The following is a 16601-nucleotide window of genomic DNA, read 5'->3' as shown; positions in this document are numbered from 1 at the left end:
TGACTAATATTACCTTCAATTTTAATGTATCAAAACGGTTTCTAAAGGAGTAAGAAATTACAGTAAACAAATCTGCTACTCGATACATCAGTCTAGATTCAAAGAACAACGAACAGAAGGAAAATAACCACTAGCATTGTTCTGCATCTGCAAAGACATTCATGCGGTGTTATACTAGACAGGTTCTAGAGCAAGAGATACACAAGCAATGTTCTCTCTCATTTTCTTCATCTGTGTGAGGAATAAGTTTGGTTCTGGGGAAGAGTATCAATGCAGTGTGTATGCATGTGCATTCAGAATGGGGCCTTCCTGAGTCAACCTGAGCAGGACCTAAAATTAACTGAGTGGACATTTTAAAATGTGTGAGCACACACACACTTGCATACCTTAGGGAACACTGTACCCAAGATCATCATCATCTCTGGATTTAATGTAAATTCTTTTTGGATGGTCAGGAACTGTAATAAAGGATTGACTGACTGAATATAGATTCTTTCACACAATACTCTTGTGAGAAGTATAAAAACCGCACTGTGGATCAAATCCATAGCTCCTATGTATATAAAGCATATATACCTTCCGGTCATATACAGCTTAAAATCTCGTTTTCATTAGAGCTATGCCATTAGCAAAAAAGGAAAAAGGAAAAAGCTACTCAATGTGGCTTAGAAATCAATTACCTCTCTGCATTCCAAAAACCAAACATAGGCTGTCTAGGGAAGAGCTGCTTATACAACTTTTGCTTTTTCAGACAACAACTCTGCCCAACACTTCGAGTGGCTTTTTACCCAACCCAAATTATTGTATGGGGATATTACACATGCTGATGCTATTCAAGGAAAAAAGCATTGCTGCGTGTACAGATTTTAAAATTACTTGGCACACAGCAGAGTTCTTTGTATTTGGAGCACAACATTTTCTTTTTTAATTTTCACTCTCTTTGGGGGGATATTTACCTGTACTCACTCCACAAATATAGTCAAAGAGATGATGAACAGGCTTCCCAGTGAGCTCTTCAAGTTTGCGCAGAGTCTGAAGTGCCACTAAACCCCTGTGACATACGAAAAACAAGTCATTTTATTTACATTATGGATTGTTTGGTAAAAACCAAGTGGCTGCATTAATCCTTTTTTTAAAAAAGCACATTATATTCTGAACAGTAGTCCCTCTAATTTTTTTCATATCTGTGTGGAATGAGTTTTGTTCTGGGAAGCAGTATCAAGGCAGTGGGTGCGCACCTGTATTCAGAATAAGGCCTTCCTGATTCAACCTGAGCAGGATCTAAAATGAACTGAGTGGACATCCAGAAACATTTGAGCACACGTATGTGCGCATGCCCTAGAGGGAACAGTGGTCTGAAATGCTGAAAGGAGCCTGATGCAAAGAAGATACTATCTTCTAGCATCCTCCACTGTTATATAATGGAAAGTGTGGCATATTTAGAACTAGAGGACAACATCAAGATGAGTTAGTCATGGCTAAGCACCTCTGAAATCAATAGACAAGTTAGACTTAACTATTATCAATTTCAATGTAACTTACTACAGATTTTGCCTGGAAACAGTTATTGATACTTTAAGAAGGTCCTCCAACCTAGACAGTTGGAACATCTTCTAGGAAAGAATGAGAGAAGGCCACTAATGAAGCTAAATTGACACCTCCTATACTTTAGAATCAAAAGGAATATTTTCTTCTATCAGTCTTGCAGCACTGGATAATTCCTATTGCTTCTGACCTCCTACAAGACAGAAAAGGAAATTCTCCATGAAAGAAATTACAGATTTACTGTAGTTTACTCAAAAATGGAGTAGTTTTGCATAGGTCAACTGGCCAGTTCAAAAACTAAGATCCATGAACAGAATAAAACAGACACACACAAGCTATAAGACAGCTTCAGTCCTAGGGACAAAACTGGAGGAAGGTACTAAAAATATGTTGTGTGCTCCTATCAAGATGAAGACTGATCTGCACATACCATCCAGGCAACTTAATATATGTAAGTCATATATATATATATATATATATTCCTCACGTCACACCAAGCCAAAAGCACACACTAATATTTATTGGTTGTCTTTGCCATAAGCCCCAAGGCGCCCCAAGTGCAAACTCAAAAAAGTGAAATTAAGTAAAATATTACTCAGTCACTGTGCATTACCATGCATCAGATTATACTGAAAGTGCCTAACTTGGTGTAGCATAACGGATGGGAGAAAGCACCATCCTGAAGCAGCACTTACTAAGAAGCAAGGAGCACAGTGGTCAATAGAGTTTACTCCTACGTAAGCATGCACAGGACTGCAGCTTGAGCTCTGACTCAGTTGTTCCTAGTACAGATCTTGCATGGGCCACAGATTAACAAGGTTGCCTTAGACATGCCACTCTATCAACCATCTGCAAAATGGGGATCATCAGGTCTCATCTTCAAAATGGGGACAAATAATACTCACTTGCTTCACACTGTTCTTGCAGGATTACAAGAAAGTCAAAGTGAAAAGGAACATCAAAGACTACATAAAATGTTATTGTTATAGAACCGTAGACTCAGCTTCTCAACAAGAGGCAGCAACTTTAAATAAACCGTTTTTAAAAGTTTAATGTCATAATCTTTTTATTACGACATTAAACTTTTAAAAATGGTTTATTTAAAGTTGCTGCCTCTTGTTGAGAAGCTGAGTAGCATTTTGCTGATGAAAAACGAAAAGATTTGACTGGAGAAGAATTTAGCACAAAACCAGGAAAAATGGAATCAATGAATCTACGAAGGTGGCTTCACAGTTAGAATGCAAAGTGCAGAAACTGAAATAATGGCAACTGTAAAGAATGGGTGCCCAGAAAACAGTTGCTTAGTAATCAGAAACCAAGAATACATTACAGCATAACTCCACAGATCAGCGATTCAAAACAAGACAATAGTAATGATTACAAGTAATTAATGTTTTCAGGCAGCTCTGCAGTTTGAGTAATTAATTGGTTAGTGTCAAATTATGTTAGAGTTGACAGCTGGTGAAATTAGTCCAAAATATCCTTTAATTGGCAATTTGAGCTGAAAAACTGCATTTTATAAGAGGACGTCAGAAGCAAGTGACAGATTACCAATGAGAATATTCTGTGCTCTCACCAACATCAGATTTTTATTATTAGTCAGGATGGTGCATTACACAGGAAATAAATCTTGAAAAAGTTTTATTTGCTCTGAAGACACTTTACTATCTAATTCTCATTTTAAATTTCTCCAATTAAAATGTGAAATATAGCTGGGAACGTGCTGGAATTTTTGCCATGGCAATCATGCTAAACAAACATTACAACTAGGTACGTTCTGAGGGAAAGGTAAATAAAATTGTTTAAAATTGCCTGCTTGCCCATTTCTTTTAGTAGGCAGCACCTATCATGCCCTACCACCCAATCCACTTTGGTGTCCCTAGGTACTACCCATGGGGAACAACAGGGTGGTTGGAGATTATGGGAGTTGTAGTCCAAAAACAGCTGGGGGAGGGGCCTAAGTTGAGCTGACCTGCTCAAAATGTTTCAAGTTTTGTTTCATCAAAACAACTTATTTGACTGCTGTTTCGATGAAACATTTAGGCCATCTGCATTTTGTTTCAAGCTCAAAATACAATGCAAAATCTGTTTCATGCACTTCCCTAGAACTGACCCTTTAGGTATTTCAAACTCTCCATGGGAATTTCCAATGTTCTTAAAAGCAAGGAAGCCCATTATGACCCAATAGTATACATGTTAGTTTACCAGTTCAGTAACATACAATAGCTTGCATTCTGTATTCTTAAGGTAGTTGCAATTTTAATTCAAACAAAATTGACAGAATGTGTACCTTCATCTATGTCACTCAATTTAACTTTAGTTATAGATGTAACATATTTCATCCCTACCTTGTTCCCCCACCATCAATGGTGAGAATTCGAATACCCCACCCTTTCACAGGGTCTGTATATCCAATTACTGCCAAAGCCTCCCTAACAGCAGCCTGAAGAGCTTCATCATTTGCCTGTCTTAGACGCAACAAGCAGGAAATAGCTTTTTCCTAGAAACACAAATATTTTAAATGCAACAAAAATATTAGTTAAATTGATACTCCTAGTTTAAAATCAAATTGAAAAAAACTCTAGTTACTATACATATTTCAATACTGACATGAGAATACGAATGCTTCATTCATAGTTCCTTACATAAATTAGTCTGAAATCCTAAGAACACTTTAAGATCCACATTAAGCTCAGTGGGATTTTTCAGTAACCATGCTTGGGAATGTGCTGTTAGAATCTCTCCTACTGAATGTTTGGTATAGTTTTTCCACAATGAAGAATGGAACAGTTAAGTTACAAAGGATTTTTATAATTACAACTGTTAGGCTCATCTCCAAATTCTATTACAGAGAAGTGATTTGGTTCTTCATCTCTATACATTACAGCCTTCTGATTTGGAATATTCTATGATGTTATAAACCCGTCAAGAGAAAGATTTCAGGAGAAAGAGTTATTGATACAACACAGCACTTATATACTCCTGATTCCTATGGATTCAAATGTTCGATTTTAAAAAACAACTCTATAGTAAAATGTATTACAACTATTTCCAGAATGGATTATTGGTAGTGGTGGTGGTGGTGTACAACTGCGATTCTCTCCCCGATGTGATAAGCTGTGAAACACTGAACAGATCCGTACCTTAATAGCAACTCCTCTACTTTCTGGAAATTCCAAAAGATGGTACATCAATTCTTCAACCCTGTTGATACAGACTCTTCTGTTAGATGATCTTCGTAATGCTTGAGCTAAAGCCCGGGTTCGGTTATCTATACTCACTCTGGCAATAATCTAAGAAAACAGATATATTTTTATTAAGAAGAGGTCCTCATAAACTAATGAAAGAAATCGTATTGCAGTTTGGAAGTCCACTCTTCTCTCTCCCCACTTTCGCATTCTGAAGAACTACAATCCCCAGGCATCCCTTCACTCTTTCCCAGCCTTCCCTGCATGTCTCCCTGCCCTCCCCACAGACCCTCCCAGCATTCTCTCCACATGCCCAGCCTACTCTGTGCCTGGGCTGGGAATGAGAGAACTCCCCTGGTTCTGCAACCACGTATTGCCCGGTGCTGACTGCCCCAGAAACAGCAGCATGCATGTGGTGGGGGAGGGGGGAAATGACTTACTGGAGGTACCAGTAGATCCGATAGCCCAGGCCTAGTATGCATTAATAAGGCTTGTAATTAGCCACTCACCTGTAGCAAGCAAAAATTCCTATATCTCACCATTCCCAAGCTGTTGATGTATACTAAATTTGTAAAATTATTCCTGACTATCTTTTTTAAATAGATCACTTCCTATTTCAAACATAATATATTCAATAATAATAATTAGTTCTTCCTTAAGGTATATTAGAAAACTTCACAAAAAGATGTGTTGCCTACATTTATTTATTTATTTAGATTTATATGTCGCCCTACTCCCATAGGACTCAGGACGGCTTACAAGCAATAACATACAAAGCAACACAGTTCTATAAAATACAACATACATAACATCATAACTACAACCCCATACAGTACTCATTACAAGACATAATAACCCTGGATTGCCAGATGACCAGCTATCTCAGCGACCGAACACCCGACGGAACATTTCTATCTTGCATGCCTTACGGAAAGCCAACAAATCATGGAGAGCTCTGATATTATCCCAGAGACCGTTCCATAGAACCGGGGCCACCACTGAGAAGGCCCTGGCTCTCGCTGATTGCAGTTTAACATCCCTAGGGCCCAGGATCAACAAGGTATTACTTGTGGCCTATCTCAGGACCCGGCGAGGGACATATCGAACAAGGTGGTCCTGGAGGTATGGAGGGCCCATATCGTGTAGAGCTTTAAATGTTAAAGTTAACATTTATTTAGGATACATTAACATTTAAGATACTGTACTCTACATGTACAGTACCATATAGATATTTTCAGGCAACTGCAACTAAAATGGTGTACATTTATTACAATATTCCAAATAATGAGGGCTATGAACATCAATGGGAAACTTTATAAAACTACTACTGGATACAGTCCTCCTTCTCTGTATATGTCACCCAGTGAAAGAGTTTTATAAAGTTTTGGGTTTTTTTAAAAAAAAAAGACTTGCCTTTTCCCTTTGAAGAGACAACCTCTTTTCTTTCTCTTCTGCACTTTTAGTCTCTTCATCATCTTTCAAAGTCTCCTCATGTTCCTGCACTTTTTCTTGCAAGGTAGATTTTGTATCAGATCGTAACTTGGGTACCAAGCCAGTAATATAGCTATCCACAAAGGCCTGTACACTGTTACTAGGGTAAGAAAGAAAACTTGTAATGCTCTTTTTGCCAGTAGTTGCAGGAGTGGCATTTGCTTTTTCAGCATCTGGAGACTGTGCTGTAGAAATTAAAGCAGATGCAGCATTCATCCGGTTTTCATTACTTAATATGTCATCTTCTGGTGGATCAAGTGTTTTCCCCACCTGATTTTGTGGTTTTGGCAGGAGAGTATTCCCTTTGTTCTCTTGATTCATAGCACCAGTGCTAAAGTACCAGTTGATGTGATTGGCTAGAAAGTTGAACGTTTCCCCAAAGTTCGTAGCAAAGTAGCTAACGTGGAAGAGATTGTTTTTGAGATCTGCAAGATCTTTTAAAGAACCTTGATTAGCAACACCAGAATCCAAGTCTTCACTTGCAGGCAAAGGCTTCTTTACATTTAAGCTATCACCAGAACCTTCCTGAGTTGTGGTGGTTGCAACTTGTTTTTCTAGGTTCATATGAAAGTTGTTTTCCTGACCATTATTTTCAACTGATTTGTTCAAAAGACCAGAATGGGGCTTTAGTCGAGCTATCCGTGAAATCAATTCACTGTGGGTTCCAGACACTGCTTTTGAGACAGATTCTAAAGTGTTCTTAAATCGGGACATGCGATTGCTTGTTTTTGTCAATTCCTTAGAAGTACTAAGTTTGGAAATTCTGTAACACAAAAAGTCACAGTAATAAAGGTTCTTACTATGCCACAGTGTTTTACCTTTGGTCCATTTGCAATGTTGTTTGCTTGTATGTAAAACTCTAAGAGGAACAGCATGGTTTATCCTCCAAAAAAGCTTAGGTCTGTACAAACAGAACAGTCGACTGGTTTTCTGTTTAGGCCAAAGGCTTTTGGTACTAATTACTAAGTACAAACATGTATTTAAAGGCAACCAAACTGACATTACTCATAAACACCGAGATCATCCATAAATTATTTCCCTTCAGAAATCTTATTTAAAAAGAAACATCACTATGATGTTACCTGAAACAGAAAGAAAAAGTAAGAATATCAGTTTGCTGAATAGAAAATACTTGGCAGATTACAAATAAGGATTTTTCCAAGAGTGTCTAACCTAATTTTCGCCTAAGAGATGAACTCAGGAAGTTCAGAAATCAGCCAGAAACCACTCTTCAAAATATACTGAGTGACGAAATCACTGGAAACTAGTATCAGAGTTGTCCTAGCGGGCCTCCCAGAGGCCTGCCGCCACCCCGCCGCTCTAAGGCGTTTTCACCGCCCTGGGGGGCAGGGGTGAGCCGAGCAAGCCTACCCTTGGTGGTGTCGGCGGGCGCAGCGGCTGGTGGGCCTATTCGTCCAGGCCAGTAAGAACAACACCGGCGAGACGCTCCAACGCGCCTGCGCAGTACGACGCTGTCACTGGCTTGCGACGCTAGACACTCAAACTGCGCAGGCGTGCTGGAGCCCAGCACTGGTACGAAGTAGGCTAGGCGGATGGAGAAAATGCTGGGAGGGTCTGTTGGGAGGGCGGGGATACACGCAGGGAAGGCTGGGAAAGAGTGAAGGGATGCCTGGGGATTGTAGTTCTTCAGAATGCGAAAGTGGGGAGAGAAAAGAGTGGACTTCCAAATTACAATACAATTTCTTTGGTTAGTTTATAAGGACCTCTTCTTAATAAAAATATATCTGTTTTCTTAGATTATTGCCAGAGTGAGTATAGATAACCGAACCCGGGTTTTAGCTCAAGCATTACGAAGATCATCTAACAGAAGAGTCTGTACCAACAGGGTTGAAGAATTGACGTACCATCTCTTGGAATTTCCAGAAAGTAGAGGAGTTGCTATTAAGGTACGGATCTGTTCTGTGTTTCACAGCTTATCACATCGGGATGAGTATCGCAATTGTCACACACGCCCCACGCCCCCCGAAAAATCCATTCTGGAAATAGTTGCGAGTAATACATTTTACTACAGAGTTGTTTTTTAAAGTCGAGCTTTTGAATCCATAGGAATCGGGAGTTTATATGTGCTGTGTTGCATCAATAAATCTTTCTCCTGCAGGGTTTATAACATCATATAATAATCCAAATCATAAGGCTGTAGCGTATGGAGGTAATGAACCAAATCATTTCTCTGTTAATAGAATTTGGAGATGAGCATTAACAGTTGTAATTATAAAATTTTCTGGGCACCCATTCTTTACAGTTGCCATGATTTCAGTTTCTGCACTTTGCATTCTAACTGTGAAGCCACCTTTTTAGATTCATGGACTCCGTTTCTCCTGGTTTTGTGCTAACTTCTTCTCCAGTCAAATCTTTTTGTTTTTCATCAGCAAAACGCTGTTCGTTCATTTTATCATGTCATCAAAATCTTAAAAACATTTTATTTGAAGTTGTTGCCTCTTGTTAAGAAGCTGAGTCTACGGTTCTATAACAGTAACATTTTATGCAGTCTTTGATGTTCCTTTTCACTTTGACTTTCTTGTAATCCTGCAAGAACACTGTGAAGCAAGTGAGTATTATTTGTCCCCATTTTGCAGATGAGACCTGATGATCCCATTTTGCAAATGGTTGATAGAGCGGCATGTATCGAAAATTGTTTCTGGGCAAAATCTGTAGTACGTTCCATTGAAACCGATAATAGTTAGCTTGTCTATTGATTTCAGAGGTGATTAGTCATGACTAACTCGTCTAGATGTTGTCTTTTAGTTGCCACACTTTCCATTATATGCCACACTTTCCATTATATAATAATGGAGGTTGCTGGAAGTTTGGTATCTTTTGTGCATCGGGTTCCGTTTAGACTATAATGTGCTTTTTTAAAAAAATTATGGATTAATGCAGCCACTTAGTTTTTACCAAACAAACTAATGTACTCTAATGTACTTAAAATGACTTGTTTTTCATATGTTACAGGGGTTTAGTGGCACTTCAGACTCTTTGCAAACTTGAAGAGCTCACTGAGAAGCTTGTTCATCATCTCTTTGACTATATTTGTGGAGTGAGTACAGGTGAATATCCCTGAAAGGAGTGATTTTTTTTTAAAAAATGTGCTCCTAATATAAAGAACTCTGATGTGTGCCAACTATTTTTAAAATCTGTACACGCAGCAGTGCTTTCCCCCTTGATTAGCATCAGCATGTGTAATATTCCCACACATGCACACAATAGTTTGAGTTGGGTAAAAAACAGCTTGAAGTGTTAGGCAGAGTTGCTGTCCGAAAAAGCAAAAGATGTATAAACAGCTCTCCCCTAGACCAGTGTTTCTCAATGTTTTTGGAGTCATGGACCGGTACATGATTCATGAGCATTTTCCCGGACCAGCAGTTAATAAGGCAATCATCCCCCTCACCCACAACACACATCCAGGCACCCCCCAAAAAACAATTTCGGGCAGCTCTCCGGAGTTCATTTCCAGGCAACCCTCACTAATGCCTGGAAATGAACTCTAAAGAGCTCTTGCTGGCCCCCGCCAGCCCGAAATTGTTTTTTGGGGGAAGTGATTTTTATTAGTGATGCCTCACGGGCCAGTACCCAACACCTTGCTGAGTGGCACCGGTCCACGGACCAGTGGTTGAGAAACACTGCCCTAGACAGCCTATGTTTGGTTTTTGGAATGCAGAGAGATAATTGATTTCTAAGCCACGTTGAGTAGCTTTTTACTTTTTTGCTAATAGCATAGCTCTAATGAAAGAGAGATTTTAAGCTGTATATTGTTATTATTATTATTATCATCATCATTATTACATTTATATCCCGCTTTTCCTCCAAGGAGCCCAGAGCGGTGCTCTACATACTTGAGTTTCTCCTCACAACAACCCTGTGAAGTAGGTTAGGCTGAGAGAGAAGTGACTGGCCCAGTCACCCAGCTAGTATCATGGCTGAATGGGGATTTGAACTCAGGTCTCCCCAGTCCTAGTCCAGCACTCTAACCACTACACCACGCTGGCTCTCCAATATGACTTTCTCCAATATGACTTTCCAATGCTTTATATCAATAGGAGCTATGGATTTGATCCACAGTACTGTTTTTATAGTTCTCACAAGAGTATTGTGTGAAAGAATTTATAGTCTGTCTCTATATAGTCTCTATAGTAGGTCAGTCAATCCTTTACTAGTCTCCAACTAGCCAAAAAGAATTTATATTAAATCCGGAGATGATGATCTGCTTGTGCATCTTTTCCTCTAACCAGTCTATCCTAACAGCACATGAATACCTTTACATATGCAAAACAATGCTGGTGGCTATTTGTCTTCTTTTCATGGTTCTTTGGATCTAGACTGATGTTTCGAGTAGCAGATTTGCTTCCTGAAATTTCTTACACCTTTAAATCAGTCTTGATACATTAAAATTGAGTTGATATTAATCACCTTTGATTAGTCAGAAGAACACCAAGGTATGTTTTAAGCTTCATTAAAAGCAAAAATGCTTCAGTACAGAGTAAACCCACTTAAATACTGTTGGTTTTCTTTTAGCTGAAGTTTGGTTGCTCCTAATTTTCCTTTAGATTGTACTTTTAGATTGTATTAATTGAATGATCTTATATAAAATAAAGTCACTTTATTAGGAAGATTCTTTTGGGTGGTAGAGGAATTGAGAGAGAGAAGGAGAGAAGGTTTGTCACATCAAACTTTAACGCAAATGCCTTTGTCAGGTGGCAGCACTGTTAATATGATGCACCTAAATCTAACTTCCACACCTAGGTTACTTGGGTGTCACTCATTTGTTGAAAAAGAGACCTTCTACTTTTTTCATGTTGCATTTAATGACTTCTATAAATATACACGGTGAAGCATATCTAACTCCACTGTAATATGTCCAGATCTTCGCCAGTTTATGGGGATGTACAGAAAGATTCAGGTAAGAGGCTGTATTAGGGTACAGATCTAACTGGCAATTCTGGGTTGATGGGAGAAAGTTATTGTTATAGCCAGGAAGCCAAAGTTAACTTTTTAACCAAGGAGCTTAACCCACTGTGTAAACAAACACAAGCCACGCTATCAGGTTTGGCTAAGCCTGGGTGAATAAAGCTGAAAGAGTGCGCACACACACAAACACACACAAAATGACACACGCATCGGCCATTTCCAGTATGATGCTGACTGGGGCTGCAGGGAGGTACAGTGCAGCTCCATGCCAACACATTTGGGGAGAGTGCTGGTGGAGGAAAAGTGGCAGGTAATGATGTGCCCGGACCGGTCCGGAGGCCATTCTACAAGTCTCTGGACTGGTCCGGACATGGGCGGTTCGGATTCGGGTGGTTTGGGGTGGGGGGGGTCCCCTTAAGGGCAGGGGAGGGTTTACTTACTCCTCCCGCCACTTTTCCCCCTCCGGTGACCGTATTTCTAATAAGCCTTTTGCAGCAAAGCGGAAGAAGGGGCAGTAGGGAGGTATCCTGCCACTCTGTTTACTCAAGAAAATACATGCGCGCGCGCGCACACACACACACACACACACACACACACACACACACACACACAAAAGGCTTCTTAAAGCCTCTTGCACTGCCCACCAAGCGGGGGACGGGGCAGCAGGGAGGTATCCTGCCACCCCAATTACTCAAGGAATTGCTGCAGCAGAGCGCCAGGAGAAGGGGCAGCAGGGAGGTATCCTGCTGCCCTGATTACTCAAGGAAATACAGGCGCCAGAGGGGGGAAGCGACGGGAGGGATAAGTAAACCCTCCCGCGCCTTAAAGGAACCCCCCACCCCAGTGCCGGACTGCAGCTCTGCGGTTCCGTGCACACCCCTAGTGGCAGGGCAGGAAAGGGCACCCTCCTTGCCCCTTAAAGGACCACCACCACCCCGCTCCTGGGAGTGCACGAATCAGCTTGTGCACATCCCTAGTCTCCATGGCTAGCTGAATAAATTACTCCAACTAGTTCAAATGGCAGAATAATTTATCCAAAATAAGAAAGATTTTTGAAGACCAAAATGATGGAACTCTTATTTCAGCACACAGTGTACAAGGAGTTTTGAAGTAAGGCTTAGCTTCAAAACAGTTAGAAGAGATTTATTTGATGCTTTTCGCATTTACTCAGATTAACACCATGATAGTTAAGCTACTACTCCACAGGAATAGTGTGGGAAAGTATTTGCTTTATTTTGTAAACCGTGTTTAGCTGACGAAAACACTCAAAGCTAATAATTCCAAACTGGATTATTTATTCAAACACTAGATGGCAGACCAAAGTGGGAGAAAAAAAACCTTGTGTCTGTGTAACTATGTTCTCTGAAACTAGTCAAGATTGAAGAAATGCTACTATTACTATGAATACTTATATACGACTCTTCAACCAAAGTTCAAAAAACGGTTTACTTAGAAAAAGAAATAATACATAAATAAGATGCCCCACCACCACCCCGTCCCTAAAGGGCCCACAATCTAAAAAGAAACATAAGGCAGATACCAGCAATAGCCACTGGAGGGATGCTGTGCTGAGATTGGACAGGACCAGTTGCTCTCCCGCTGCTAAATATAAGAGAATCACCACTTTGCTCATTTAGCCGGAGTAAATAAGCACACTTTCTTTTCCTAGTTCTATGAATCTCTTCTCTTCACCCCAGTTCTTTGCTATCAACTTAGCACATTTTGGTCTGTGTTTTCAACATTATAAAACTTCATTACACTTGGCAGAAACTGCAGGGCTTGTTAGAAGACATCCAAACCATAATTTTCTATTTTGTACATGAGCCATATGGGGTGGTTAGTACCATCTTGGAGGACAAATGCTCATTGTGATTTTTGACAAGGCCTACACCCCACAGATGTAAAATACATTATGTTCAATGTATATATAGTAGCTCACTTCTTATCATGCTTTTATTTTCCTGACCATGAGGCCTGCAGCAACCAATTAGCAATGGTTTTATTTTAAAGGTTTTTAAAACACAAGAACTACTATAATCTGTTATTGATGTCAGAGGAATGGAAATGAAAATTGGCAGGAATGTCCTCTAAAGATTACGTCATGGAGAGATTACAACAATTTTGTCATTGTTCAGAACTTTATTGCATAAAATAGAATTAAAGCAATAGAATTTTTTTTAAAAAACAGACGTTTTGACGTAAACATGTCCACCTCATTTGATATCCCTCTGTTTAAAGTGCATTCTTATAGTTGAAATTCTCAATGCAGTTTAAACAGAGGAATATCCAACACTAAGGCTGATGTGTTTACATCAAAATGTCTGTTTTTTAATTTTTTTTCTCTAATGTTTTAATTCTATTTTACTCAATAAAGAGGGTCTGAAGAGGAACATAGTGGTAGATTCATCATGTGTACTGTGTCGCCTGTATACCAGTTAATATTTTCATTGTTACTGTTACCCTTTTCTCAGTGCACTGCAATTTTACCCTAATCGTTTGGCGGCAGGGATAAAGAAAAGGTGAAAATACGCAGAAAGCTGTAAGTTGACCAATGCTATCATTTATTTCCCATCTCTAGGTGGGTTAGATATTGCCATAAATCACTATGGGCATGCAACCCTTGAGATTGTACCAATGGCCAGAATGTGTGGACCTGGCTCATGGACTAATTCATTATTTCTTTTTCTCAGCTTCTCCAAACCTGCTGTGTTTCTAAGCCACCATCTCAGAGATCTTTCTTCTTCTCTGCTCTACTTCTTCAAATACTTCATGATGACGAGACTTGGAGGGGTAACACTAATCAGTGGGATGGAATGCTCTAGCCATACGCCCTATTTACACACTATGTTCAATGCATGTAAAATCTATGTACAGTGTACAAACATACATATACACACATACATGACTATTTTCACATTATGTTCAATTTATGTGCAGTAGTTACATCCCTAACTCCAGTCTGTAGCTTAGATTTGCACTAGGTTTTTCTGCCTTCAACTCTGGTCTGGCGGTGCCAGCATTACATCCAAATGTTGGCACTGCAGTTTCCACCTTCTACAGCTAGAGTTGAGGGAGGAAGCTCCTCCATCGCTCCGGCTGCTATTGGCTGCCAGGGATGTCCTTCATTAACGATGGAAACCCCGGTCAGAGACCACAGAGGGGAAGCTCTCTGTTTTGTTCAAATGCAGGCAGCAGGGTGGGTGGGTGGGGGAATGGAATCCACGATTTCTGCTTTACGTCTGAAGGCAGCCATTATGTAAAATGGTTCTCCATTGTTAGGCAGGATCTGTGAGCCATCAAGTAAATGATTTTCTATGGTTTGGGTCAGCTTGCCCATCAGCATATAATGGCTGAGTCTGAGACTTTCAAAGACTTCAGCCACTTCATCAGCATTCATGGTGGATCATGCATAGATAAATGGTAAACTACAATAACTTACAATAGATATGAAGTCTACATACTTTTGTCATATATAAGTGACTTTTCGGTGTTGTCTTCTACCTTACCGGAGATGGATTTCCCAATTAGCCTAATAGGTCTGGGCCTAGGACACCTTGCTCTGGGGATGCCAGAGAGGTCAGGGTTTTTTACTCCAAAATTTGACATTTAGACCAAAAAGCAGGATGACATTTTAGTTGGTGAACTCAACAAGCAGGGCAAGCAGGATGGTTTCACAAAGTTGCCAGTCCTATGATCTCCTGAGAGGAAATTCGTCTCTGTACTCTTTTCTCAACTGCCGGTCCGCGGACCGGTGCCAGTCTGTGAGGAGTTGAGTGCTGGTCCGTGCTGGTCCATGAAGAATTAACCCCCGCAAAAAAAAAAAAAAAAAACCATTTAGAACCAGTGGGGGCCACCACTGTCAGGAGCTCTCCGGAGCTCATTTCTAGGCAGGCAGCTCTTGCTGCTGGGATTATGTTCATTTGAAATGAGCATTATACCAGCAGCAAGGGGTGACTGCCTAGAAATGAGATCCAGAGAGCTCCCGTCAGCAGCGGCCTCTTCCGGCTCAGAATTGTTCTGAGGGGTGTCTGGGGTGGGGGTAAGGGGGACAACCCTTTTACTAACTGCTGGTCCGGGAAACTGCTCATAAAGAATGTACCGGTCCATGACTCCAAAAACATTGAGAAACATGGCTCTACAATATATACCTAAGCACATTGCAACTTATGTGGCTTTAGGCCAGAGGTTTTGATTAACCTAAGTAAAAGAGTACTCATAAAAAAAAGTAAATATGCATTCAATGAACAGTATATTGACCTTGCACTTGGCATGCATTACAATATTGTAAGCTGTTCATTTGTCCCTAAAGTTGACCTGCCCTTGGATATCCCAGTAACGTTAAAAGGTTTAGGAAAAATGGAGAATCTACAACAAAATATACAGTATGACATTAAAAAATACATTTGTGCAGCTCACTGCAAGTACACAGTGATTTAGCTTTAGAGGTGAAACAAATAGTTGTAATGTTACCAGGAGCCAGGACATATTTCAATTAAAGTCCTTTTTCTCTCTGAGAGAAACAGGTCTTCCTATTTACATAGACACAGGCCTGGTATCCATAGAAACAAGCTGCTGTAGAATGCCAGACCCAAACTACAGTCTATGGCATTTGCAAAGGCATACATGGTAGTCAATTTGCCTGTTTGAATAATGGCTTGTTTTCATTTAATGTTTAGTTTGGACCTAAGAATTAACACAAAAAGTTCTGAACCTATTCATAGAAAAAGGAACTCTGATATTGCGTTTCTAATGACCTGGTGATTCCCTGGGTTTAGAACTGTTAGAAAAACATTTCACGTATTTCAGAGTAGATAGATATGACTCATGTGAGGAAAGCTGTTGATTAAATTATTATTAGCACTCACTAGAAAGTGCTATGGGTGTTCAGGTCTAATAGCATACTCAGATAGAGCTAGGACCTATCCAATACAGAAGAAGCAAACAATAGTTAAATCTAGTAGGCTGAGCCTGTGACTTTTCCAGTTTTGTTTGACTTTGTAGACAGTATAATTGCACTTGAACAATCTTCATCAAGGGACCCTCATTTCTTTTCGTTTAGGGTTTGAGATGTTGCTGAATTCAGCTGCTTTGCAGTCTGATAGAAATAGCCTCAGTTTCTCTTTTTACATACAGTACCTAAACAAAACTATTGATATGCAGGGATGCAAAGATGTCTCTATGTGCATATTTAGCATTCTTAAAAATAAAACAAGCACTAAGCCCAAAAGGCAGAATCTTGTATTTAGTGCATATTTACACACACACACACACACACACACACACACTGAGGACAATGAAAAATAAAACAAAATACAAATACATGTACTAGAACAGCTTTTAGAACAGTGGATCAGGTCATGATATCACCCTCTCAGGAAGATGTGATTAGGTGGCAGGTCATCTCCTCTGCCTACGAGCATGTTAATGGTTGGCTCAGGGCTTGTTTACATT

At 40.0% G+C, this 16601-nt stretch overlaps 1 protein-coding gene and 1 long non-coding RNA gene across 9 annotated transcripts in view; one reads left to right on the top strand and one right to left on the bottom strand.

The window, feature by feature from the left end:
- Nucleotides 1–7725, bottom strand: part of PNPLA8 (patatin like phospholipase domain containing 8) — a 41876-nt gene extending 34151 nt beyond the window's left edge. For 2 of the 8 annotated variants that reach the window (XM_053256053.1, XM_053256052.1), the window contains exons 1-4: nucleotides 6147–7706; nucleotides 4689–4838; nucleotides 3894–4045; nucleotides 957–1051 (exon numbers count right to left, since the gene is read on the bottom strand). In XM_053256053.1, the coding sequence (XP_053112028.1) occupies nucleotides 957–1051; nucleotides 3894–4045; nucleotides 4689–4838; nucleotides 6147–7226 (1477 nt within the window). In that variant the 5' untranslated portion in view covers nucleotides 7227–7706. Of the gene's footprint in view, nucleotides 1–956; nucleotides 1052–3893; nucleotides 4046–4688; nucleotides 4839–6146 lie in introns of all 8 variants that reach the window. The other 6 variants (XM_053256051.1, XM_053256048.1, XM_053256050.1 and 3 more) reach the window with 6 other exon arrangements.
- A 105-nt stretch (nucleotides 7726–7830) lies between these two features.
- LOC128325932 (uncharacterized) lies at nucleotides 7831–14337 on the top strand. Its single transcript, XR_008307747.1, has 4 exons — nucleotides 7831–8131; nucleotides 9198–9292; nucleotides 13622–13689; nucleotides 13841–14337. It is a non-coding gene; the product is annotated as an uncharacterized LOC128325932 (long non-coding RNA).
- Nucleotides 14338–16601: the final 2264 nt, after the last annotated feature.

Source organism: Hemicordylus capensis, chromosome 5 (genome assembly GCF_027244095.1).
Source record: "Hemicordylus capensis ecotype Gifberg chromosome 5, rHemCap1.1.pri, whole genome shotgun sequence".
Taxonomy (NCBI): domain Eukaryota; kingdom Metazoa; phylum Chordata; class Lepidosauria; order Squamata; family Cordylidae; genus Hemicordylus; species Hemicordylus capensis.
This window is presented reverse-complemented; position numbering and strand designations above follow the sequence as displayed.